Here is a 25,465-nt window from a genome sequence, read left to right on the forward strand (position 1 = left end):
ACAGAAAACCCCCACGTTTTGGAGGGGGAATACTGCCCCTCCCCCCCCAAAAAAATTAAAAATATCAAAATAATATCTTTTTTTGGAGGATTTTAAATTCTAAGTAGTTGTACAGAGGAGTCAGTAAAATAATTTCTTTTGAAGAATGTTTTAGTTATATCAGATGGAATCATGGTGGAACTGTTTGTTTTCCTAGATGCTGGATCCATTATCTTTAAGCAGCCCTGAAAATTCTGGCTCAGGAAGTTGTCCATCACTTGATAGTCCTTTGGATGGGTAATGTGGACTGTAGTTTTGGGTTTTAGTACATATGTGTAAATACACATGTATAGAACATGTAAAACCATTAGTAACTATTTCAGTCTACATACAGAAAATGTAGTTAATTGATACTTGTTTATGCTGTTGGCAAATGAAGTTTTTTGTAGTGAAGGTAAATCTTTTAACTCGTACCTTTATTAGTTGAAATGTATGTACTTACACAATTTTGAGCATTTGATCATAGTACTTTTGGCATTTCTGCTTGCCAAAAATCATGTATTTGAAGGCAAGTGAAAACCTAGAATTTCTGTATATTCACTTTTAAAACTACTTGTAAAACTTACCAAATTTTTTATGTTTGGCTTGGAGATTTTTTTTAGTTATTTTACCTGTTCAAAATTACTTTCAGGGACTGGGAAGGTGGCTTAGTGGTAGAGTGCTTGCCTAGCATGCATAAAGCTCTGGGTTCGATTCCTTAGTACTATATACACAGAAAAAGCCAGAAGTGGTGCTGTGGCTCAAATGATAGAGTGTTAGCCTTAAGCAAATGAAGCTGAAGACAGTGCCAGGCACTGAGTTCAAGCCCTAGGACTGGCAAAAAAAAAATTACTTTCATTCTAGCACCATATTAAAAATAACTTACATTTTTGGTAATTGTTGCCCAAATTACTGGTTGACATTTTAAAAATATAAGTGCTTGTGTGAAATAAGTTGCATCTGTGAATTTTTGTCACAAGTATGCGCTCTCTTGGTCTCAGTAGAACATAGTTCTCTTAGTATTCACCCTGTGCTGGACAGGGTTAATATTAAAATCATCACCTATTTATTCTCTTCTGGGATTGTTTTATGAACGTAGTATTATAAAAATATAACACTACTGTTTAGGAATTTACATTTATTTTTCTTTTATCTAAATGAAATTTTATCTGTGTCAGTAGACAGTTAAGCATTTCTAGGATATAGCAACAAAAAAGCTATATATTTAGTACTTGATGTTTGGAGTAACTTGTTTGGAACATTTGACTTAGAAACATTTGATGAATTAGGAATTATGTCCATTGTATAGATGCTATCCACTCTGTAGATGCAGAAATAGTTAAGAAAGTTGAATTACCAAACAGCTTGAACTGAAACAGGATTTTCCAAATACTCGTGATTCCAAAATATATCATTCAAAAAGCTAATTCAAAATTCAAAAAGCTAATTTTAAAAGCCAACCTTTTGTATATAGGTACCAAATAAGGTTTAAAGTTTCTTTTTTTAAGAGTGAATTTCTTATATGCACACACACGTGTGTACACATACAGATATTGCTTAAATTTTTTTCACATGCTTTATTTACATACTTTCTCTTAATGTTTCATTTTCTATTTATAGAGAGAGCTATCCAAAATCACGAATGCCTAGGGCACAGAGCTACCCAGATAATCATCAGGAGTTTTCAGGTTAGAGTACAAATTCTGCATTTTAAATATTCATATTTTGACTGAGGAGGAGACTTTTGTAAAATCAAATAAGCATTTGTAAATGTGCTTTTTTATTACAGCATTTGACTTTTTTAATAACCTTATTATATGTCTTAACAGACTATGATAACCCTATCTTTGAGAAATTTGGAAAAGGAGGAACATATCCAAGAAGGTATCATGTTTCATATCATCATCAAGAGTATAATGATGGTGAGTCTCTGATGGTTAGACCTGACTAACAATTCAGCATTCTCAAATATAATTAATATAAAAACTTAATCTCATATGTATGATACCATAAGAAATAATTTGTTTTTGAATTCCTTCATTTTCTGATCTTAAAAACTTTGGGAAGGACCGAAGGCTTGGTTTAAGTGGTAAAGTACCTGTGTAGCAAGAATGAGACCTTAATTGAAACCCCAATGCCACCAAGAAAAAGAACAAAAATAAAAAGAGTTTTGAGGAAATTGAGTCATAATCAAATTTATTTTAGTTTTTATGTCAGTATATAAAACTTGTCTTTCCTTAACAGTATTGTAAAAATAATACTACTTAGAAAGTTACACCTTAATATTGAAATTAATACTACTTAGAAAGTTACAGCTTAATGTTGAAATTTACACTTGCATTGTGCCCTTGAGGAAAAACATTTACAGTCAGTGTATAGGCCAGTGGCTCATGTCTATAATGCTAGATACTCGGGAGGGCAGGGATTAGGAAGATCTCCTTTTAAGGGCAGCCCAGACAAAAAAAGGTAGCTAGACTTTATCTCAGTCAGTAAATGAACTGAGATTGGTGGCGTGGGCATGTCATTCCAACTACATGGGAAGAAGCCTAAATAGAAGAATTGTGGTACAGGTTGGCCTGGGCATAAATATGAGACCTATTTGGAAACTAGCTAAGATGAAAAGGACTGGGGGATATGGCTCATGTGAGGTAGAGTACCTGTCTAACAAGGAATAGCCTTGAGTTCAGACACCAGGAAAAAAAAATGCTACCTATAAACATCTCTATTTTTGTTTTATATTATTCTTAAACTATTGGAAATGAGAATAAAGTCTTTTTCTCCATTTTTTTAATCTAGATATGAAGGTTTTCTGTGGTTTTCATTTGGAGTGTGTGCGTGTGTGTGTGCGCGCGCGGCGTGCGTGCGCATGCCCACGCATGCATAAATATACATTCTAGTGTTTCCTCCATAGTCATTTCAGTATGTTAGCCTATAGCACACATTTCTATTTCCTATGTTACAAAATTTAAGTATTTTAATGTACAGCATATTAGTAAAAGGAGTAAGCTAATTGTTTTTTCATTTTGTAGGTCGTAAAACCTTTCCAAGAGCTAGAAGGACCCAGGGCACCACCTTCCGGTCTCCTGTGAGTTTCAGTCCTACTGATCACTCCTTAAGCACTAGTAGTGGCAGCAGTATCTTTACCCCAGAGTATGATGACAGTCGAATAAGAAGAAGGGGAAGTGACATAGACAATCCTACTTTGACTGTAATGGACATCAGCCCACCTAGCCGTTGTAAGTAATAGAAATGTCATAATGAAATGTATACAAAACCTTTATAGAACTTTATAATACTAAAATAACAAGTGAGTTCTTAGAGTGAAACCAACTCCTCAAAAGAGGTGATGATGGTATTTCTAAAGGTGGCTGGAATATCAAGTGTATATATGGTGTCACTGCTAATTACTACTAACTAGTTATTCTCCATTCTGTTCCTCATATGCTTGTTGAATATTGAGAAATAATTATAGTATATTGTTTAATCTAAATCTTAAGTGTGGTTGAAGTTGTTCACTCACTAGCTAAGGAGGTGATGTGTGCAAGTGACCATGACATATTCTGAATGTGGGGAGGAACTTTGTTACTGACATTGGGGGTATCTTATTTGAAATTGTAGGACTAGGACTATAGTAGTAACTAAGGCCAGATTGCAGAGTATTTGGACTTTGTCACAATGCCTTGAGAGATTAATGCTTGGAACTTTGTTGCAACAAACTTTGAATAATAGGAATTCCTCCCTTTTGGGCTGATGTGTTATTCTTCTACATATGTATTCCACACTATTCTTGCTATTCTCTTGCTTTAGACAGCTGTCTATTAAGTTGATTGAAAATAAGAAAGGAAATCTTTCGTTTTTATTAACTAATGTAGATCCAAGATTTAGTGAGGTATTAAATTAATTTTGCATAGAGAGTTGCATTTAACCTTTGTTACAAGTCTACTGACAATAAATTATTTTGGTTTTTGTTTGAAAATACAGTTCACCTGACAGATATAAATATAACCCCCCTGTATATCACCTCTATAATCACAATAAATTTTAAAAAGAAAATATATTTATTCATTTTTGAAAGATATATTTTTTAGTATAGAATTCTCTACATACATTCTCTTCAAAAAACACTTTATTGTTGTTTTACGATAGTTTTGTTATATTGCCCAAGCTGGCCTTGAACTTACTATATAGCCTAGTCTAGCCTTGAACTATGATCCTTCTGTATCTAACTCCCAAGTGGACTAGAATCATAAGCATCTACTACTATGCCTAGCCTTAATTTAAGTACTTTAAAGTTATCACTCATCACTGTCTTCTGGTTTATGTGCTTTCAGAGAAGAGCTCTACTTTTAGTCTTCCCTTCATTCTTCTGTAAATAATGTGCTCTTTTTTCCACTTCTGGTAGCTTTTAGGATTTTGATTCCTAACAGTTTGGATATAACTTGTCTGAGTGTATTTGTGTGCAAATTCTCAATAGATGTTTCCTGAGTTTGTTATATCTATAGTTATGAAAAATTCCTAGTCATTATCTGTTCAAATATTTCTTCTTTCCCATTCACTTTAGCATTCCAGGTACTGGTACCATGGACTGTCCGATACTCTTTTACATCTTTGTCAGTTCTTCTCCGCTCACACTTTGGGAAATTTCTTATGTCTGTTTTCAGGTTCATTGATTATTTTCTCAGCCTTGCTAAGATTAATGATCTATTCATGATCTATTATTGAAGGAACCCTTCATCCCTCCCTCCCTCCCTCCCTCCCTCCCTCCCTCCCTCCCTCCCTCCCTCCCTCCCTCCTTCCCTTCCTTCCTTCCTTCTTCATTCCAATTTGAACTTGACCTTGCATACTTTGTTTGTTTGGCTGGTAGTTTTACTGCTTGAGCCATGCTGCAGCCCTATTTCTTTGTTTTCAATTTCGGTTTTTCTTTTCATTTGACTTTGTGCTGCAGTTTTTATGCATGTTGTCTACCTTTCTCTAAGAACCTTTAACATCATAATCAGGTTAGTCTTAAGTCTGGTTATGTTGTTGCATTCACCCCGTTGCTTTTACTTTGTTTGCTGTTTTGTGTCTTCTAATATTATATTGAACTTCTGACATCTGGATCAGGATAATGGAGACTAAGGTAAACAAACTTTATGCCTGGACTAGACAGATCCTCTGTCTACTTCTTAGTTGAGTTGGGTTTGAATTTTGTTGTTGCTGTGGTTCCTGTGTGCTGTGGATTTCAAATTCCTTGTTTCCAATAGCAGTTTTCTTAATGTTTCTGCTGTATCCTTGTTTTTGGCCTTTATTGTATGCCTGTACTCATTCTCTATGACCTTACCCCTCCTTCCGCAGTAACTTGATTGCTGTTATTTGTTAGCCTAGGATTTGGGAAAGGGAAAAATAAAAGGTTCAGTGCTGACATGCCCAGCTTCAGTTTGGGGCAGTTTCCATTTTCTCAGTCTTCTGAGTCAGTAGGCTTTCTTTCTGATCCTGCCCATCTTTTAGGAATCTAGGAAAACTCTAATGGTCAGGTCCCAGAGGTTTCCACTCTTGCTGCTTCTCAGTATATATTTTTTAATTCCTCTTTCCTGTTCCCCTTATCTGGAGTTAAAATTTCTGCAGAAATTAAAGGCTTTCATTTCTTAAGGTAGAAGGAAGGGAGGGTTCATACCTTTCCCTTAGCAGTGGGCCCTTTCATTCTCTACATTCAACCACCACATCAAACTGTCTGTAGTCTCCATTCCTGTAAGTGTATGGAAGGACGTTCACTGTAAAGACTTAGAGTGAGTGTGAACTAAGCCCTGAATTGTTCATGGTTGAGCTGAATTTTCCTTTCCTATCACTCACTGTAAGTCTCTCTCTGTGTTCTGCCTTGATTGAGCCAGTGCTTGTATTCTGGTTCTTCTTGGAAAGTGATCATTTACTTTAGATTTTAGCTACTTACATGTCCTGCAATCTCAGTTATTCCAACAAGTTCAATAAAGGTTTTAATTTTGTAGACTGGCCAAATTTCTCGTTTTAGGATGGGAGTAGTGCTCTTTCCATCAGTAAAGATTACCATTTGTGCATTTTATATTCATTAGCATCTTAGATTGAGTGAAAAATGCTGTCACATTTTTACTAAAAAAAAGAAAAGCTTGGGGTAAAAAAAAGTCAAAGGAATAAAAAACTTAACTTGAGTTTAGAATTCTTTCTTTCTTTTTTTTTGGGGGGGGGGGTCCCGTCATAGGGCCTGAACTCTGGGCTTGGGCACTGTCCCTCAGCTCTTCAGCTCAAGGCTAGCGCTCTACCACTTGAGCCACAGCGCCACTTCCGGCTTTTTTTTCTTTTTGCTTAAGTGGTGCTGAGGAATGGAACCCAGGGCCTCATGCATGCAAGGCAAGTGCTCTACCACTGAGCCACCTTCCCAGCCCCAAGTTTAGAATTCTTAGACAATTCACTAAAGAGAAAACTTTTGAAAGATGGAGACTATTATGAATTTTGATAGTCAAGATTTCCTTTTGTGTTCAAGAATGAAATGAATGCAGATCTTTATTCATATGCCATCTGACTTTTCCACTTTAAGAAACTGTTCTTTTTTTATTTTTAATTCTCATTTGCTAAGAAACTTCTTTTTCAGCACCTCGAGCTCCAACCAACTGGAGATTGGGAAAACTGCTTGGTCAAGGAGCCTTTGGCAGGGTCTATCTCTGTTATGATGTTGATACAGGAAGAGAATTGGCTGTTAAGCAAGTTCAGTTTGACCCTGATAGCCCTGAAACCAGCAAGGTAAAATTCCACAGACTACTTTGTCACATTTATAAGAAGCATTTTTACTAGATGCAGGGAGAGTAATATAATTTGATTAGATGTTTGTCTGTTTTGTGCTTTGGATATTTCTGTTTTAATACTTTATGATTTAGAGTTATTTTAGCATATCTATAAGAAGTGTGTGTTTTTTTTAAAGTACTGGTTAGACAGTAGGGTGTTCTTTGGGCAGTCATCATTTCAGAATGAAATCAATTCAGTTATGAAGTAGGAATGTTTTGTTTTTACTAACAGTATTGTAAAGACTTTTAACAGTGAGTACTGTCTGTCTTTCAGGAAGTAAATGCACTTGAGTGTGAAATTCAGTTGTTGAAAAACTTGCTGCATGAGCGAATTGTTCAGTATTATGGTTGTCTGAGGGATCCCCAGGAAAAAACACTTTCCATCTTTATGGAATATATGCCAGGGGTGAGTTCATCCATCTTTTTGAAAATAACCATTCACTGTAAAAGTCACTTCAGTTTTAGAACTTTGACCCTAGCTAATGATACTTTGGAAGAGTTTTAAATTATAACTGGGTAGTATTTTTTATTCTCTTCATGTATCTATATTTTTAAACTCATCAAGTATATGAAGATAGACTACAGACATCATAGCAATTCATCATCAGATTTCCTGAATGCTCTAAAAATATCCATTGTAAGCCAGGTGCTGGTATACATTTATAATCCTAGCTACTCAAGAGGCTAAGAGCTGAGGATCATGGTTTAAAGCCAGCCTGGGTAGAAAAGTCTTATCTCCAGTTAACCACAAAAAGCCAGAAGTAGAGCTGTGGCTCAAGTGGTAGAGCACAAAAGTAGCTTTGAGCACAAAGGTTCAGGGACAGCACATAGGCCCAGAGTTCAAGCCCCAGAACCAGCAAAAAGAAAAAATAAAAAGTTATACACACACATCATTATAGCTGATTTTGCAAATCAGGTTTCAGTCTAGGACTGAATATCACATTTAATTCTTATGTCTTTGAATTCTCTTTTTATCTGTAACAGTCCATTTTCATGATATAGTCTGAGATAGTACTGGGCCTGGTGGTATAAGCCTATAACACCAGCACTTGGGGGGTGAGGTGAGATAATCAGGAGAAGGCCCACTTGAACTACATAGCAAATTCAATTCTAGTCTGGTTTGTGTAGCAAGACTGCCTCAGAAAAAAAATCAAAGAGTTGGGGAGGAAGAAAGAAAGGGAAAGGAGGGGAGGGTACAAAGAGGAAGGAAGGAAGGGGATAAGGAAGGATGAAAAGAAGGAAAGAATGAATTTGAGTGTGCTTGGGGTACCCTGCTTATGAAAGTAGAGAAAATTGGTTCATGGTATAAATTTTTCTAAACAAGATGACAGTGTGTTCTGTACGTTATAAGCATGCTGGAGATGTGTTCTGTATTCTGGAAATGTGCCCTGGGCTGTAATGCTTGCTTGTTTGCTTATTTGCTTGCTTGCTTTCCTTTATTTCCTTTCTTTCTTTCCTTCCTTCCTTCCTTCCTTCTCTCTCTCTCTCTCTCTCTCTCTCTCTCTCTCTCTTCTCTCTCTTTCTCTCTCTCTCTCTCTTTCTTGTCGGTTGTGGGGCTTGAACTCTTGGTCTAGGCGCTGTCCCTAAGCTCTTCAGCTCAAGGTGAGGAGGGCTCTACCACTTGAGCCCTAGTGCCCCTTCCAGTTTTCTGGTGGTTAATTGGAGATAAGAGTCTCATGGACATTCCTGCCCAGGCTGGCTTTGAACCACAATCTTCAGATCTCAGCCTTCTGAGTAGCTAGGATTACAGGTGTGAGCCACTGGCACCTGGCACTTTTTTAAAAAAAAGTTAGCTTAGTAGTATGTTGTAAACAGGTATGAGAATGTAAAAATGAAATCCTCCTCTACTTAACGAATATAAGCAAGTAAATGCAAGAGAGAGAGACAGATAGAGACAGAACACAGAGAGAGACAGAGAATCAGAGAGACAGAGGCATTCTTATAATTTAATAGCAAGTGTTGTAGGTCTTTATGAAGGTAACTGATGGAGTTCTGTGTAAAAAGTATAGGGGTGCAATTTGAACTTACTGTAGATGAATACCTGATGGTAATGCTCTTAACCCTTCTTAGTGTCACAAAAGCAGCAGTGAACTTTTCTTATCACCATAAATAATAGTTTAGAGTGATGCTATCCTTACTCAGTGGCTTTCTTTATCCCTGCCTTTATCATTTCAGACATCTTGTTTATAGTATAAGTTGCTTTTCAAGTTTTTCTTTTGTAAAACAAATTGGAATATGTGTTAAATGCTCCAAAAATATTGAAGCTTATGACTTAATAAACTTGAAGAAATTTTCTCTATAGAAGTAATCTAAATGAAGAATAACTTTATACATTTGTATTACTGTTATCAGTGATTGAAAAATAAAGGAATATTATTGTCTTTTATGAAAAATTCCTGCTTTCCAACTGTAGTTACAAACTTGGACTCTCTTAAAAATAAAAATTTAATAGATTTGGTTTTAAATCACATTTGTTACTGTTTTCTTTTATCCTAGGGTTCAATTAAGGACCAATTAAAGGCATATGGCGCTCTTACTGAGAATGTGACTAGAAAATATACCCGTCAGATTCTAGAGGGTGTTTATTATTTGCACAGTAATATGATTGTCCATAGAGATATCAAAGGTGAGTAAACAAGTACTTTTTACTCTTTTTAGTTTTTTTCCTTTCTCCTTTGCCCTTTCTCTTTCCCCTTCTTGCTTCTCCTTCCCCTCTCTCCTTCCTTCCTCTCCCCCTTTCTCACTACTCCCTTCCTCATCCTTCTTTTGCTCTTGCCTCCCTTTTTTGCTTGCTTGCTTTCTCTCCCTCCCCCTCCCTCCCCCCTCCCTCCCTCCTCCCTCCCTTCCTTCCTTCCTTCCTTCAGAGGATGGGACCTAGGACCCTTGGACATGCTAGGCAAGTGCTCGACTATTGTACTAAATTACTCTCTCAATTCCTTATTTTCTGGTCCTGGGACTTTTAGGGCTCTGATGCTAAACTTTTCTGCTCAAGGCTATATAGCTCTACTACTTGAGCCACACCTCTACTTCTGGCTATTTTGATCATTTATTGGAGATAAGAGTTTCTCGGACTTTCTTGTCTGGGCTGGCTTTGAACCATAATCCTCAGACCTCAGTAGCTAGGATTACAGGTGTGAGCCACCTGTGCCCAGCTAGCTTATTCTTAAATGAGAATGGTAATAGTATCCCTGTTAGAGGGTTGTTATAAGGTCTAAGTGAACTAATGCATGAAACATGCTTAATGCAGTAACTGATACCTAGAAGCACTCAAAAGCTTGCTACTTTTGAGTGGATTTTGTTATCTAGGAAAGGAATAAAGAGAGAGAATGCAAAGAACCCTAAACTTGGGGCTCACGCCTATAATCCTAGTTACTCAGGAGGCTGAGATCTGAGGATCATGGTTCAAAGCCAACCCCAAAGCCAACTCGGGCAGGAAACTCTGTGATACTCTTATCTCCAATAAACCACTAGAAAACTGGAAGTAGTTCTGTGGCTCAAGAGGTAGAGTGCTTGCTTTGAGCTGAAGAGTACAGGGACAGCGCCCAGGCCCAGAATTCAAGCTCCACGGCCGACAAAAAAAAAGAGAGAGAGAGAGAAAACTTCAGACTTAAATTTTGTGTATTCTGATGTGGTTAAAGTTACGTGTTTGTGTGTGTGTGTGTGTGTGTTGGTCATAGGGCTTGAACTCTGGACCTGGGCACTGTCCCTCAGCTCTTCAGCTCAAGGCTAGCACTCTACCACTTGAGCCACAGCACCACTTCTGAGTTTCTGAGTGGTTTATTGGAGATAAGAGTCTCATGGACTTTGCTGACTGGGCTAGCTTTGAAAGGTCCTCAGATCTCAGCCTCCTGAGTAGCTAGGATTACAAGTGTGAGCCACCGGGTGTCTGGCTCTGACGTTACTTTTTAATTTAATAAACTTCAGCTATTTTTCAGGGACAAGTTACGTGAGTAAATGTATGAAGTAAAAACCCAGTAAAACCTGTCTTGTAGGGCTGGGAAGGTGGCTCAGTGGTAGAGCGGTTGCCTTGCATGCATGAGGCTGTGGGTTCGATTCCTCAGCACCACATAAGCAAATAGCAAAAACCTGGAAGTGACGCTGGGGCTCAAGTGGTAGAGCGCTAGCCTTGAGCTAAAGAGCTGAGGGACAGCGCCCAGGCCCAGAGTTCAGGCCCCACGACTGGACCCAAAAAAACCCCAAAAAACAAAAAAAAAGAACTGTCTTGTAGATCATTGTAGTCCCAGCTGTTCTGGAGACTGAGGTGGGAAGGTCAGGAGGCTAGCTTGAGCCCAAGAGATTAAGGTTAAACCTAGATACCACATCTCAAAAAAAGGAACAAGGACAGATTCAAAAGGCAAGAAGAATGAAGGCAGACAACCTTAACAGACCAGATCAACTTTAATGAAGGTCAAAGAGGGACACCAGAATGATCTAAGGAGAGTCAAGAGACATGAGGCTTTAATGGGGCAGGTTAAATATTTCAGAGATGGTTGCTTTTATTTTATGACGGAGTTTATTCATTTAATTTATATTTCTTTCCATTTATCTTTCTTTCCTTTGGGCTTGAACTTAGAGCTTTAGGCTTGCTACACAGGCACTTTGCCACATAAGCCTTCCTCTTAGCTCTTTTTGCTTCTAATTTTTTTAAGATAGGGTCTCTCTTGTTTGTTTTTGCAGGTCAGCCTAGATCATGATCTTCCTTCTGTGCTTCTTGCATAGCTGGGATGACAGATGTATAGCACCATAGTCAGCTCTTTTTTTTTTTTTTTTTTTTAAGATGAAGTCTCACTAGTTTTTTGCCTGGCTTGCTTGAATCATAATTCTCTCAATTTCTGCCTCCTGAGATTGCAGGCATGAACCATTGTGCCTGGCCCAGGGTAATTTAAGCAGTCAAGTAGCAATGTTGTAGAGAAGATTACTGGTACTGGGGCTCATTAGGCTTAAAATATGCAGAGAATAATCCTAGACTAGAGAGAGGCTTTGGAGAACCATCAGTGATAAAGCTAACCAGAAACTGACCAGAAGCTTATGATAGTGATGGAGAGTCTGCATTCTGTCCAATATAATATAGATTTTCTCCACTCCTCATCCTCCTAAATAGATGATTAAAAACATACACACTAAAGAAAGGGTCAATAGTAGGATCATAGCTAGAGTTGTAATGTGCTTGCATCGTATGTGAAAGGCCCTGGATTCAATCCTCAGTACTGTGAAAATGTGAAGAGGGAACATGGTGGTGCATGCTTACAATATAAGCTCTCGATAGACTGAGGCAAGATATCACAAGTTGAGGCCCACCTGGGTATATGGTGAGACCTTTTATCAGTACTCCCCCAAATGGCGAGGTCATCCAAAAGAAGAAAAGCCTGGGAAACAGTCACACCTAAGAGAAACTTAAGGAAACATAATAACTAAATGTAGTATGGGATCCTGTAACTTAGGGAAAACTTAGTAACTCTGAACAAAAGATGTGGATTTTGGTTATTAATAGGGTATCAATATTAGTTTATTCTTAAGAATGTGTCTTACCTATGATGGTACTGATGATACTAGATGATAATAGGGGATACGTGAGTGTGTGGGTAGGAACTCTGTCATAGCTTCACAATAATTTTATAAGTATAAAACTGTCTAAAAGTTTATGAAAGGAAAAGCATTTAAAATTGAAATTGAGGGGTAAAACTATGCAAAAACATAGGGGATAAATATAGGCAAAACAGAATGTTAAGAAAAATTTAGGGACTGGGAATGTGGCTTAGGTGGTAGAGTGCTTGCTTGGCCTGCATGAAGAGCCCTGGGTTCTACTCCTCAGTACCATTCAAGTGGTGTGGCTCAAGTGGTAGAATGCTATCCTTGAGCAAAGGAAGCTCAGGGACAGTGCCAGGCTCTGAGTTCAAGCCCCAGGACTGGTGCACATGTGCACGCGCGCGCGCGCGCACACACACGCACACACATACACACGATAAGGTGTAGGTTCTATAGCAGGAGTATTAGGGGAAAGGATGGATTCAAAAGGCGAGAAGAATGAAGGCAGACAAAGATACCAGCCTCAACAGACCAGATCAACTTTAATGAAGGTTGAAAAGGGACACCAGAGTGATCTGAGGAGAGTCAGAGGACAGGAAGCATAATGGGGACAGGGGTGGAGGAACTTTAAGTAGTGTCATGGGTGGAGGTCATGGTTAAGTAGCTGGAGGGTTCAAAGAGTTTCAAGAGTTTATGATACAGGCCTGGTCCCAGGAGCCTATTGTTTGAGCAAGTCCCCTGCTCTGCCAAGTGTGGCCTGCTTCCCACCTAGGGGGTGGGAAAGTGGATTTCCACTTTAAGATTATGGGCTGGAGAATTTTGGGAAGGTGGGGTGGTGAGTAATCAGTGGGCCAAGCTATAGCAGCAACATTAAATTTTAAGAACAAAGCAGATTCCCATCAGGGAGAAATACTGTAAGTTTTGATTCTGAAGGTCCTGCTCAGTTCCTGAGGAGAAGCTGGCTTCTGAGGGAAATTATCTTCAGCTGTGTGCTTCTTACTTTATGATCAAGAAACACAGGGGCCATGAGCCTGCTGAGGTTTTCTTGGGGCTTCACTGAGTTCTTTCATCTTTGTCTGTGCCACCCCTACCTCTTCTCCCACTCCCACTCCTTCTCACTAAGCAAACCTTAACCTTTAGGTGTTCAGCTTCCAGCTGAACACAGTGTTCACATAGCAAGTCTGTAAGGATCACCCACTATGTAATTTGCTGCCTGCCAGGGCTTGCTGGAGGAGGAAAAGCAACCTAACTTGGGGGACAAAGATGCTAAGCAATCCTCTGCCATGGTTCTTTTATACTCTTTTATATATTTCAGAATAGCAGTGACATTAATGAAATGGGGCTATTTCTTATTTTTAGGCGCAAATATCCTGCGAGATTCAACAGGCAATGTCAAACTAGGAGATTTTGGGGCCAGCAAACGACTTCAGACCATCTGTCTCTCAGGCACAGGAATGAAGTCTGTCACAGGCACTCCATACTGGATGAGCCCTGAAGTCATCAGTGGAGAAGGCTATGGCAGAAAAGCTGATATCTGGTAGGTTTGGATGAGTTTGTCTGAAAATTTATCTGCTTTCCTAGTATGTTTGAAATTACCAAGCCAGATTTTAAATTATCTTTTATACTTTGGAAGTAAAAAGTACAAATTGTAAATATCAGCATTTTCTTTTCACGTTGTTCTTTATTCTTATTATATTCTTTTTATTATCTTTTAGTAGTTTTACAAAGGGCTTTCAATTTTGCATGTTGGTTTATGAATATAATACATCTTCATCATTATCATCCTTTCCCTCATTCTCCCCATCTCTCCTAAGTCCACCCATCTCCTCAAATTTAACAACCATTTTTATTATGGCTTGTTGGAGCTTATAATTAATGAAATACTTTGTCTTTGAATCTATTTTCTCTTTTTCAAGAAGAATTTTGTCTTATGCATAAGAAAACTGTCTTATCCTAAAAACTTAAAAGTAATCTTCACTGTCAAGTATCTTAAATTTATTTAATGATTAATTGCTTAATAGTTCTAAGATAGGTTATAAAATGACTGTTTCCTACTTCCTACCCAGGGGAAATTTTAATAGGTATTTTAGGTACCTGAAGGCAAATAGTTTCTAATACTGTATTTTTTATGAGGTTAGAAAATTGTATTAAAAGTATGAGTAATTTCTTTGTCTATTTTTGTTGTGATGATAATTGTATGTTTTACTGAATTTGGGAGGGACACTAGGAATGGAACCCTGTGTTATCTAACACATGCTAGGTAAGAGCCATGCTAGGTATACCACTGAGGTATATACCTCCAGCCCTTTGTCGATTTTTTTAAATTTAAATTTTAGTTTGTAGACCTAGTCTGTCTTTTCTAGCTGACTTGGATCACACTGTTTAGCCTCAATCTCAAGAACCTCCTTCTTCAGCCTTCTTAGGACTGAGATTCTATTTGCATGCCACCATGACCAGCTACTGATAATACATATTTCAATTACAGTTTCTGCAATTACAACCTTAAAAAACTGGTAACCACTTAAAAAAGCTTTAATTTTTTTTGGGGGGGGGTCCCAGTCCTGGGGTTTGAACTAAGGGCCTGGGCACTGTCCCTGAGCTTCTTTTGCTCAAGACTAGCACTCTATCATTTGAACCACAGTACTATTTCTGGCTTTCTGTTTATGTAGTACTGAGGAATCAAACCCAGGGCTACATGCATGTTAGGCAAGCACTGTACTACTAAACCACATTCCTAGCTCCAAAAGTTTAAACTTTAAATCAAGTCATATAAATGTATGTGGACTTTATTCTTATTTCTCATTTTTCTGGTCAACCAGCTTTCTTTTCTCATTGTTACCGCTTATGTAATGTATTATTTGTTTCTTTTTTAGGAGTGTAGCATGTACTGTGGTAGAAATGCTAACTGAAAAGCCACCTTGGGCTGAATTTGAAGCAATGGCTGCCATCTTTAAGATTGCCACTCAGCCAACAAACCCAAAGTTGCCACCTCATGTCTCAGACTATACTCGAGACTTCCTCAAAAGGATTTTTGTAGAGGCCAAACTGAGACCATCAGCTGATGAACTTCTGCGGCACATGTTTGTGCATTATCACTAGCAACCAGCCTGCTGTGCCTGTACCCAGTTCCCATCCTGTTTGTTCACCTTCTCTCTGACTGCACTTTTCTTTCATTAAAAAAAAGAGAGAGAGATGGGGGGGAGGGAAGACAAGAGGGAAAGTATTTCTCTTGATTATTGGTTAAATTTGTTTAATAATAATAGTAATCTAAATTTTATATTTAATCTTTTTTCTCCTTAGAAGAACTTGAAGCTTTTAATTTTTATAATGTACTGATGTGGTTCAAAAAGACAAAGCACTTTAGTACATATTCACTCTTTTTAGAATAAACAAATCATTTGGAGTATATAGTTGGTAGTCTTTCCATGCATCACTTATTCTATTGGTGGTGACAAGGAGAAATGGTCAACAAGGATAAGAAAATAATGTACAATTTGTAGTTTTTAGTGATAATTTAAAGTAGATCCTCATTTGTAGGTTTGAACCCTAAATTTGAGTTAGGGTAGGTACTCAACTTAAAGAATACAGGTTTTTTTCTTACATCTGTATTCTTTAGATCCTAACCTCTGTCTACCAAGCTTTTTGCTCAGTAGGAATCTTGATAGAAGATATGAATCTCTAAGAAGTATGTTAATTTGTCAACCAGTATAATAAGCAAATACACTATAATAGATCCATGTTACTGGAATCTTTAGACTTTGAGGGCTAGCTTTCTGCTAAAAAATACCAAGACAATAATACTTTATTTGTAAACAGATAGGGGAAGTCATTGAGTATAACCAACTAAAAGATTGTTTTCATTAAATATATGAACAGTTACCACATTTGCCAAGTAAATAGAAATGATAAATGACAGAACCAAGTATTTAGTATATGTTAAACTATGTTCTTGAGGGGAAGTCCCAAAATTAAGGAATTGAGAAATAATAAAAATCATGTATATGGTCTTCTTATTTCCAGTCACTGATTTCCTGTAGGTAATGGTCTTTAGAAACTAAAAGTTCAGCCTTAAGTATCCTTATGTTAAAACCAGTGTCTTGAGATAAAACCTTTGTTCTCAGGATCAGAGAATACTGAAATGTGTCAGAAAAACAGTAAAGCACCGAGGGTGTCAGTGGCTTGGGGTAATTTTACTTCCTTTGTTATTTGGCAATACCTGGAGCCATTTTTTGTGTGTCACAATTGAGAAGATACTACTGGCATCTAGTGGTAGAGGCCAGGATGCTGCTAAAGTAGATGCCATTATACGCAGGATAGCATCCCCAAATTCTTCTGCCCCAAATGTCAAAAGTGCCTAGACTGAGAAATCCTGATATAGATGCAAGTCCACGTTATAAATTGAAATCAGGTATTTGCAGAAATGCAAATATCAGAGAGAAATATGTACAATAAAATGAGGGTTCATAAGAAGAAATACCACTACTTTAAGTTAGGGGTGAAAGATCTCAGCAAATAGAATTCACTTCCTTACTTACTATAGATTATACCGAAATCAGCTCTTCCATTCTAGAAACAAAATGAGTTTGAATATCAAGCCTTTAAAAAAGCTCAGTATCTGCGTATATTCTTTCCTTAAAAGTCTATTCATAATTATGGGCAAAAAAAAGCGCCTATCAAAACAAATTGTTTACTACCAGCAAGAAGGTTAATACACTGCTGGGTACTTGCAGTATAAAGTATGCACTGAGGACAAGGATATTAAATGGAAAGAGACAGCTGGGAAAGATCCCATGATCTCTAATGAAATTGTGCTGCTACAAAAGATGAGGATAAGTTACTTGGCCATTTGAAGATTTTTCAGCATATTAAAGCAAATGCTAAGTACTTCATTTTTAAAGGTCTAGAAATAATCATCTTCCCAGAGGATTTCAATATGATGCCTTTCATGGATCCCTAAGAAAACTGAGGTGTTCTTTCTGCCACAAGGTATGCTTATTTATCAATTCTTTGAAGTTAGGCAGATCTTGGTTTAATTCATCAAGTTCCTTCCTAACTGTCATTTCCCTGCAAGAATATTTGAAATTCCATTAACTGGTCTGAAAGTCAAAGCACAAAATTAACACTTACACTCTGAAAAATCAAAGGAAGTAGCTTGCAAAAAAAAAAAAAAAAAGAATTAGGTGCCTCTAACCTTGGTAAATAAGCTAGCTGCCTAATCTTAGCTAGAAATATGGTCTCCACACGTGTCGATTTATTACAGTTTTCTCATCTTTGATTAATGATGACATCTTTTGTACTTGAGGAAGATCATGGTATCTGGACCAGTGGATTTTTCCTTCATTTCTTTGTATTATGTGGTTTTGATTCCCTTTGGCTCATTTTTGGTCAGGATAAACAGCAGTACAGAATCTGAGACAAATGTTCTTCAAAGAGAAATCTGGGAAACTCAGAGCAGAATTGTTGGCTTTTTTTCAGTCTCCTTTTTCTAAATGCTATAGAAAATGATGGCACCTGAAAAAAAACTAACACTGTTACAAAATACCTTTGCTTTATAAGAAAATTGTTAGCTATGGGAAAATAATGTTCTTTATGTAAAGACTTAAAATAGACTAATAGTTTACAGGCATATTATATAGAATATGATGTGAATTTATTTCAGACAACTTATAAAGGTACCAAAAACTACAATGAAAGTACATATATATATATATATATATGTATATATATATATATATATAAAACTCCTGGAACAGAAAAACTTGAAATTGTGGTAGGGAGAGTAAAAGACCAAAAGTACATTTTAAAAAGAGACTTTAGAAAAACTGTTATCAGAAGAAATTAAATATTACACTCCATTGTTTTCTTCTTTCTAATAATGGTATGTATCGACAAAACTAAATTTGAACTTTGAAAGTAACTTTAAATGTATTTTGTTTTTTTTTTAAATGTAAAACTGATTCTTCTATACTGTAATGTTTCTTTGCAAAGGCTGGAAAATGGCCAGACTGCTGACTTTGTGCCTTTCAAATGCATTCTGCTTTGACAGTAGCAGATGTTTTGGTGCTGGAGAAGATTCACTAGCAGTCTTCTATGTGCTTTTCAGGAAATACCTTCCTACTTAGGCCTTGAGCGATTCAGGCACATGACTTAGGATTGGACCAAATATAAGATCTGTCTCATTGCAAAAAAAGTGAGTTGAATGAAATGACTAAAAATATTACAATGACAGATGGAAATTTTGATGAGTTAGTAATTCCTTAAAATATATTTAAAGGTTTGAGGTTAGAGGTGTGGCTCAGTTGGTAGAGTGCTACCCAGTGAATGAAAACATCAAGTACAGAATTCAAATCCTGGTCTCAGCCCTAAAAAAAATATATATATATATTTAAAGGTACACTGAGACTACCAGGGGGAAAAAAGGTACACTGACTTTGAAATTTTCAGAGTGAACTGACTTGAAGTTTTTCAGCATTTTTTGCTTATTTACAAACATCTCTAGCTTAAAAAATGACTAAAACTATTGCCTTAGGAAGTTTTAAAAGGCACCCTTACATAATGTGTTTGAGATTGACTATTAATGCAAATGCTGAAATATAATAGAGAAACTGAAACTTGGATATCAGATAAATTGAATTGGTTTTTATTTGAGACTTATTATTACTAATACAGACCACATAAAAAAAGGTGAAAGTGCTTCTTGAGAGTAGCATTCTGCTACTATATTCTGACACAGGGCAGGTCTGAGGTATTCCAGAGATGGAGTTATTAGATGTTTATAATATACTTTGCATATTATAAAATTTGTAAAATCACTAAGAACATAAAATCAAATCAAATCTGAATAGTTCTTCAGGATACCCAAGCCAGATGCAGACTCTTTGGCCATGGCAGGGTTTTGTGCCAACAATTTCATTTGAGTTTTAGGAACCAGTAGCTCAATTTAAAATCCTCTGGTGCCAATCAACTATATAAATTTATTCATCTTTTTTAAAAGTGTGAATCATTTTCATTTCCTTATACAGTAATTGCAGCTTGCAACATTAGATGGTATATTAACATCTTTAAGAGGTCACAGTTTAGGAGGAGGAACATGGGCAAATGGAGTTATTTTAAAGTATACCCTCAGAGTTCAGCACTGATATTTAAAAGAATTAGAGATTTTTTTGAAGTAAGAAAGCAGTTTGGAGTAATCATTGGCTGTTATACACTGAAAAGTCATTAATAACAGAGATTAGAAGTATCCCCAGGTTGGAGGGGACCCCCCCCCCACTACAGATCAGATGACCTGTCTCTCAGGATCCTATCTTACCATAAAATGCAGCCTCTGCTCAAAAAGTCCCAGAGATAGGAAGCATCTATCCATAACACAGTGTTACTTTTTTTCTTTTGAAGAAAAATGTTTTCTTTTGGTTTAAAGTATAGAAATATATTTGATTGAAACTGAACTCTACAGACCATATTGTTTTTTATCATTAAGCTTGGCATTTGTTAAACTGTAATGTTCATATTCACTTGAATTTTAAGATTGGTTAAATGTTAATGGAAAGCAGTTTGTTAATTTTTAGTAGTGCCTTTTTCTCTGTATGCCTTAATTTTATTTTATATTACTAAATCAAGTTACCCAACAAAATGAAGATTTTTCCAAAATCAGTAGACTTCAAGAGGTCATTTGGCCTTAGACTATGTATTGGTCCTTAATGCCTGCTTACTTCCTCCTACCCTTTTCTACCTCCTTTTTTTTTTAAGTGTTAGGAGGGAAACATTAGCAGTTGTCTGTGATAGTCTGTAGTTTCTACTAGACATAAATCCCTAAAGTAAGCATAGAAAGAGGTATTCTCATTCTAAAGAGATAAGTTATTTTCTGGATTGATGACTTGATTTTTTATTGGCATTGTCCAAGGTCTTTGTAATATTGTGGTTCAGTTGTGATTTCAATAGCCCAGCTGAAGTGGTGATTTTTGCCCTAAATTGGTCATGTAAATTATTTACAGCTGATGAGGCAATGATGTAGGGCTGTAAGCAGGAAATCCGGAGATAGCTAATTCAAATCCTTAGAATTATTAAAATTTTAATCCTTAACATTTTGGCTAATGCTGTAGCTTACTCTTCTATAAAGTGAGTGAGTGTGTGTGTGTGTGTGTGTGTGTGTGTGTGTGTGTGTTGGTATTTGGGGTAGGTGTGGGTAAGAACAAAAGGAAGAAAAGTTTGGATGTTCAATTAGATCAGTCTCTGTTCTTGGAAGAACAGCTCAAAAATGTATGACCTACTGACAATAGGATGAAAGTAATCATTCTTAAGTCGGTTTTCCATAATTAGCTAGTACAAATGATTATCTAATAAAGGTATTTATTATAAATTGCCAAGTTCTTGGTTGTTAAAAATAGACTAAAGCTCAATTTGTGTGTTTATGTGTAGAATAATGAGCTTTCATGTACTAAATAGAAAGTAACTGATCTTAGGTAGTTCTTTATAAACTTTTTGGAATAGTATTTCTGTCAGATATCTGGACAAGTTTTCTTAGCTTACTAAGTATTCGGAAAGAAATTATCTTATATGTCTTCTTTGGTTGGCTAGCAAAGGTGTGCTGTGGAGCCCTCTTTCTTCATAGCTGTCTTTGGCATTGCTTTGACTTCTGCCATGGTCTGGACTAGATGCCCTAATAGGTTTGGGAAGTATGAGGCTAGGTATCTTTCTCTTCTCACCTTTCAGAGCTGTAGATGGTAACGGAGCTCTTGAGAGCCCAGAAATGTCTTTTCTCAGAGATAGTAAGGGTGATCAGGGTTGGACTTCAGGAAAGTGAGGGAAGAATCATACTTGTAATAAGGAAGATAAATAAATTGTCTGTAATCTCTATACAGTCACATATATAATTCTTCATGTTTTTTGTACATTTTAATTGTCAAGTTATATGGTATTTTTGTTAATAACATCAAAAGAATTAAACCACTGACTCCTTTCAGTCAGTCCCTCTGCCTGATGACGTCTTAATTGCATCATAATCTGTATTATCAGAATCACTTTAAACCAAAGCTTTTATATTCCCTGCACACATAGCCAAAATGAGTTCCCTGTTACATCTGCCCACTTGTGAGCTAATAGATAACAAATGACAAAACAGGTACTAGTAGAATTTGTCTCCCAGTCTTTCCTTCAAGGAGAGGACAGGTGCTCAGTGTTTGCATTTAGACATGCAGAATTTACTCCAACAATTTAGGAGCTTTATAGACTACAAACTTTAGCGTGTACGCGTGCCAATCTTGTTAGCGTCACTTCACCATAGATGCATGTAGATATGTATTGTCTGATGCCTCAGATTGGTGGCGTGTTTTCTTCCTAGTGTCTTAACATTTATGAGCTTGTGTTTGTTTGACTTGAGGGGCATTTCAGCAGTTCTGTGAAAAAAAGTTATGGACTGATGTCTGCTTTGTGCCATAGATATTCAGAGCATAGGGAAGTTTCTGCTCTTTAATGTATGCGTAGAATTTGTCTTTAGTTAAGAATTTCTGAACCTCCTAATGCCAGTTGAGAAAGTTTATGATTATCCTGTAAAGCACTTTTGTGTTGACTTATTTATATTTTTTTAGAACTTTGTTTTTAAAACCAAATGTAACTAGTGATAATTTTAGCATTAGCATTACATGGAGGGAAGAGATGAGTAGTTACATCTTAAACTCTTCTAGATACTTAGACTCTAAAAGGGATTTATATGTTCTCATTTTTCCAAAGACTTCTACCTAGAATAAGGAGAAAAGGACTTAGTGGAAACATTTGAGCTGGGATGGCTAGGGTCAGAAGAAGGTGGGCCAAACCCTTGCAGTATACCCTTTTCAATTAAAAAAGTACAGTATCTAGGGATAAGAGGACTTATTTAAACACAATAAATTGTTTTAATACAATTTTAAGTAAAAGGTTTACATTTTTTTCTATCACTGTTCGTTTTAAAATTTGCTACCCTGCATTCTGAAATATTATATAAGAGTTACTACCAAAAATACTTTTGATGTGTGACATCTCTTACATTTCACATGGTTCTTTTTATTCACTGTAAATAAAAGTAAATGGATAAATTTAAAATAAACTTAATTGTTGCATATTATGAGTATCAATTTGTAAATTTACCCTTTGACTTAATGTACATTTTTTAAATGTAGCCATTAAATTCTCTATATTTAACCTATTGGTTTCTCTCAGTAAATGTTTTTAATCTCAGTTAAATGGGCAGTTTGTAATTATGTACAAAGATTTTGTTTCCTATCAAGGTTGACTTTTTGCACATTTTTAGAAGTGTTTTATTTGTACACTGATTTATACTCTGACCAATAATTGTTGAGTGTATGAGCTCATGAATGGGTGCATTGAACTACTGTCTGTGTCTCTTAAGTTTGAATTTTCAAGATATGTCCATCAGTTACTGCACTGCCATAACTGACTCTTGCTTTTACAGAGTATACCTACCTGTCTGTGGTTCTATCTTTGTTAGAGAACTCAGGAGTTCAACATTACTTTCTTTCTTTCTTTTTTTTTTAACTGTATTCTAAAATCCATTACTAAGTTGAAAGTATTCTTTGTATCTCTGTATCAGGGGATGTGTGTTTGTGTGAAGATGTCTTTTTATGTCTGTATGTAGATGTATATATCCCAAAAAAATTCTTACCTTCATTTCATTTCTACATTTTTATGAACTTGTTTTATAAGGGTACTATTTAGTTAGGATAATTACGTATATATAAAGGTTTTCTGAGAGATGATTTACTATATGAATATATTTTCAGCTGGCTGATCAAAATATTTTTTTAATTTTTTTTAACCATTCAAGATGTATTTGTATTTCCAGATTGAATACACATTTTACTTAAAGTTCAATTAGAACATACTTGCAAGAAAAAGCATTTAACTCTCTTTGACACTTCTATGAAAAAAAATAAGAGAAAAAATAAGCAGTAGCAAACATATACTGTGTCCACTAACATGGCCTTTGAATTCTCAGAGCTATGAAAAAATGTCAGAAACTAAATTGGTTTGAAGAGATGTCAAAAATTGTTATATCTCCAGTTGCTGTAGGCCTGACCTATAAACATTTATCCTACTCCAGAAGATTTATCTTTTTGCTTATCCCTTAGCAAGGCTAGACTGGATTTATAAACAATACATTGACATATTATGATTCTCTGTAACTGACTATAAAATTGGGTTAGAAATATCCAAATATATATTGTTATAACTTTAATTTTTACACTGTAGTGTATGTTTTAAGTAACTGGCAGAAAAAGAATTGGAAATTCGTTTTCCAATTTGACAATGTTATTGTATTTTTTAAAAGTTTGTTTTTAATATGCAGTACCACATAAAATTACTTGTATTCGGAATAAAGTCCACTGATGCAGTTGAATGTCACTGTGCTTATTATGTTCAAAGGAACCCATGTGATTGGAAAATAACCAGAATCCAGATATAATGTGAGATGTGCCACATTTCATGCACATTTTGAGTTTGTATTGTTCCTTCAAAATTGTGCTTGTAAAGATGTATAGAATTCCTGAGTTTTATAATTTCTGTGTATCTACTTGCTTTTTTTTCTTGGTAAATAGCTTTTTAAAAAATCTAATATAAAAGAAACCAGGTTTATATTTTGTTAGTGACCAACGATTTGTTTCTATGGAAATTTGTATATTGTTGGCACATGTCTTTTGTTTAGACTATCATGCATGAAGGCCTGCAATAAGTAGTAAAACGAAAATTGCTTTTTCTTACATGTTCATTTTTTGAAAAGATTGTGGTGCAAAGGCATACTTAAGTAACCTTCTGGACTATGGAATGGATATAAATGAATGGCACTTTGAGTGTTAATAAAGCTAATATTTATTTCCACTGTTATTGGTTTGTCCAATTATGTTCTTGGATAGTGTGTTCACAAATATTTTCTCTTGCTTAAATTGGTCACTTTCAGGGAATCCAAACACAGACTAACCTAAAAATGTTGAAACTAAACTGAATTTTTTTGGTATCTAACCCTGTAATTTCCACTCAACTTGTTCCTCTTTTTGTCTAGGCATGACTACCCAAATTGAACTTAGCAATGATTAAAAGGGAATACAAAGTTTACTGACTACTACGAAGTGTAAGAAATGGTCTTCCATCCAGTATTGTAGCTTTCATAGAATATGAATGACTCAGTGCAAGCCAGAAGCCTAGGAATCTAGTACATCCTCTTATCCAGAAAATTTTATAATCTAGGAATAGATCTTGTGGAAATGATTTTGAGCATTTATCTATATCTTTGTATCTATCCATACAGACATACATGCCTCAAATTAAAAATCTAAATGTGCAACAATGGACAATGGGGCTGTCATAAGAAAACACAAACTAGGTTTGTTACTTTAACAACAGAAATTTGCTGTCTTACAGTTCTAAAGTCTCTAAAATCTGGAATCAAGGCATCGGCTTAAAGCATTATCATTCCAGCATTTGTTCCCATCTTCACATGGTTATACCCCTCTACCTGCTTCTGTTGCTTGGTATGTGTTTCTCTGGTTTATAAGGACATCAGTCATTGAATTAAAGCCTACCCTCGTGTCTTTACTTTAACTTGATAGCCTTTTAAGGTCACATTTGGAGGCACAAGTGATTAGGACTTTGAGGTGTGTGTGTGAGTGTGTGTGTGTGTGACATTCGGAGGCACAAGTGGTTAGGACTTTGAGGTGTGTGTGTGTGTGTCATTCGGAGACACAAATGGTTAGGACTTTGAGAGGTGTGTGTGTGTGTGTGTGTGTTTGTGTGTGTGTGTGTGTGTTCTGGGCCTGGACACTCCTTTAGCTTTTTCATTTTAAGGCTGGCACCTAGCCACAACTCCACAGCCAGCTTTGGAAAGGAGAGTCTCACAGACTGGTTTTGAGCCACGATCTTCAAATCTCAGCCTCCTGAGTAGCTAGGATTATAGGTGTGAGCCACTGACATCTAAATATCTTTTGTTTTGGTTTTTTTTGGGTCCGGTTGTGGGCCCTGAACTCTGGGCCTGGGCGCTATTCCTCAGCTCTTCAGCTCAAGGCTAGCATTCTACCACTTGAGCTATAGCGCCACTTCTGGCTTTTTTTCTTTTTCTTTTTTTTGCTTATGTGGTGCTGGGGAAT

The 25,465-nt window shown here is 36.3% G+C and overlaps 1 protein-coding gene across 2 annotated transcripts in view; it reads left to right on the plus strand.

The window, feature by feature from the left end:
• Map3k2 (mitogen-activated protein kinase kinase kinase 2) overlaps nucleotides 1-24,209 on the plus strand; it is a 72,960-nt gene extending 48,751 nt beyond the window's left edge. For both annotated transcript variants that reach the window (XM_042685094.1, XM_042685093.1), the window contains exons 9-17: nucleotides 197-276; nucleotides 1,639-1,706; nucleotides 1,848-1,940; nucleotides 3,048-3,254; nucleotides 6,620-6,768; nucleotides 7,084-7,215; nucleotides 9,306-9,435; nucleotides 13,695-13,872; nucleotides 15,209-24,209. In XM_042685094.1, the coding sequence (XP_042541028.1) occupies nucleotides 197-276; nucleotides 1,639-1,706; nucleotides 1,848-1,940; nucleotides 3,048-3,254; nucleotides 6,620-6,768; nucleotides 7,084-7,215; nucleotides 9,306-9,435; nucleotides 13,695-13,872; nucleotides 15,209-15,434 (1,263 nt within the window). In that variant the 3' untranslated portion in view covers nucleotides 15,435-24,209. The remainder of the gene's footprint in view (nucleotides 1-196; nucleotides 277-1,638; nucleotides 1,707-1,847; nucleotides 1,941-3,047; nucleotides 3,255-6,619; nucleotides 6,769-7,083; nucleotides 7,216-9,305; nucleotides 9,436-13,694; nucleotides 13,873-15,208) is intronic.
• The last annotated feature ends 1,256 nt before the right edge of the window (nucleotides 24,210-25,465 follow it).

The sequence above is a fragment of the Dipodomys spectabilis genome, unplaced genomic scaffold (genome assembly GCF_019054845.1).
Source record: "Dipodomys spectabilis isolate Male_0828 unplaced genomic scaffold, ASM1905484v1 ptg000094l, whole genome shotgun sequence".
NCBI lineage: Eukaryota > Metazoa > Chordata > Mammalia > Rodentia > Heteromyidae > Dipodomys > Dipodomys spectabilis.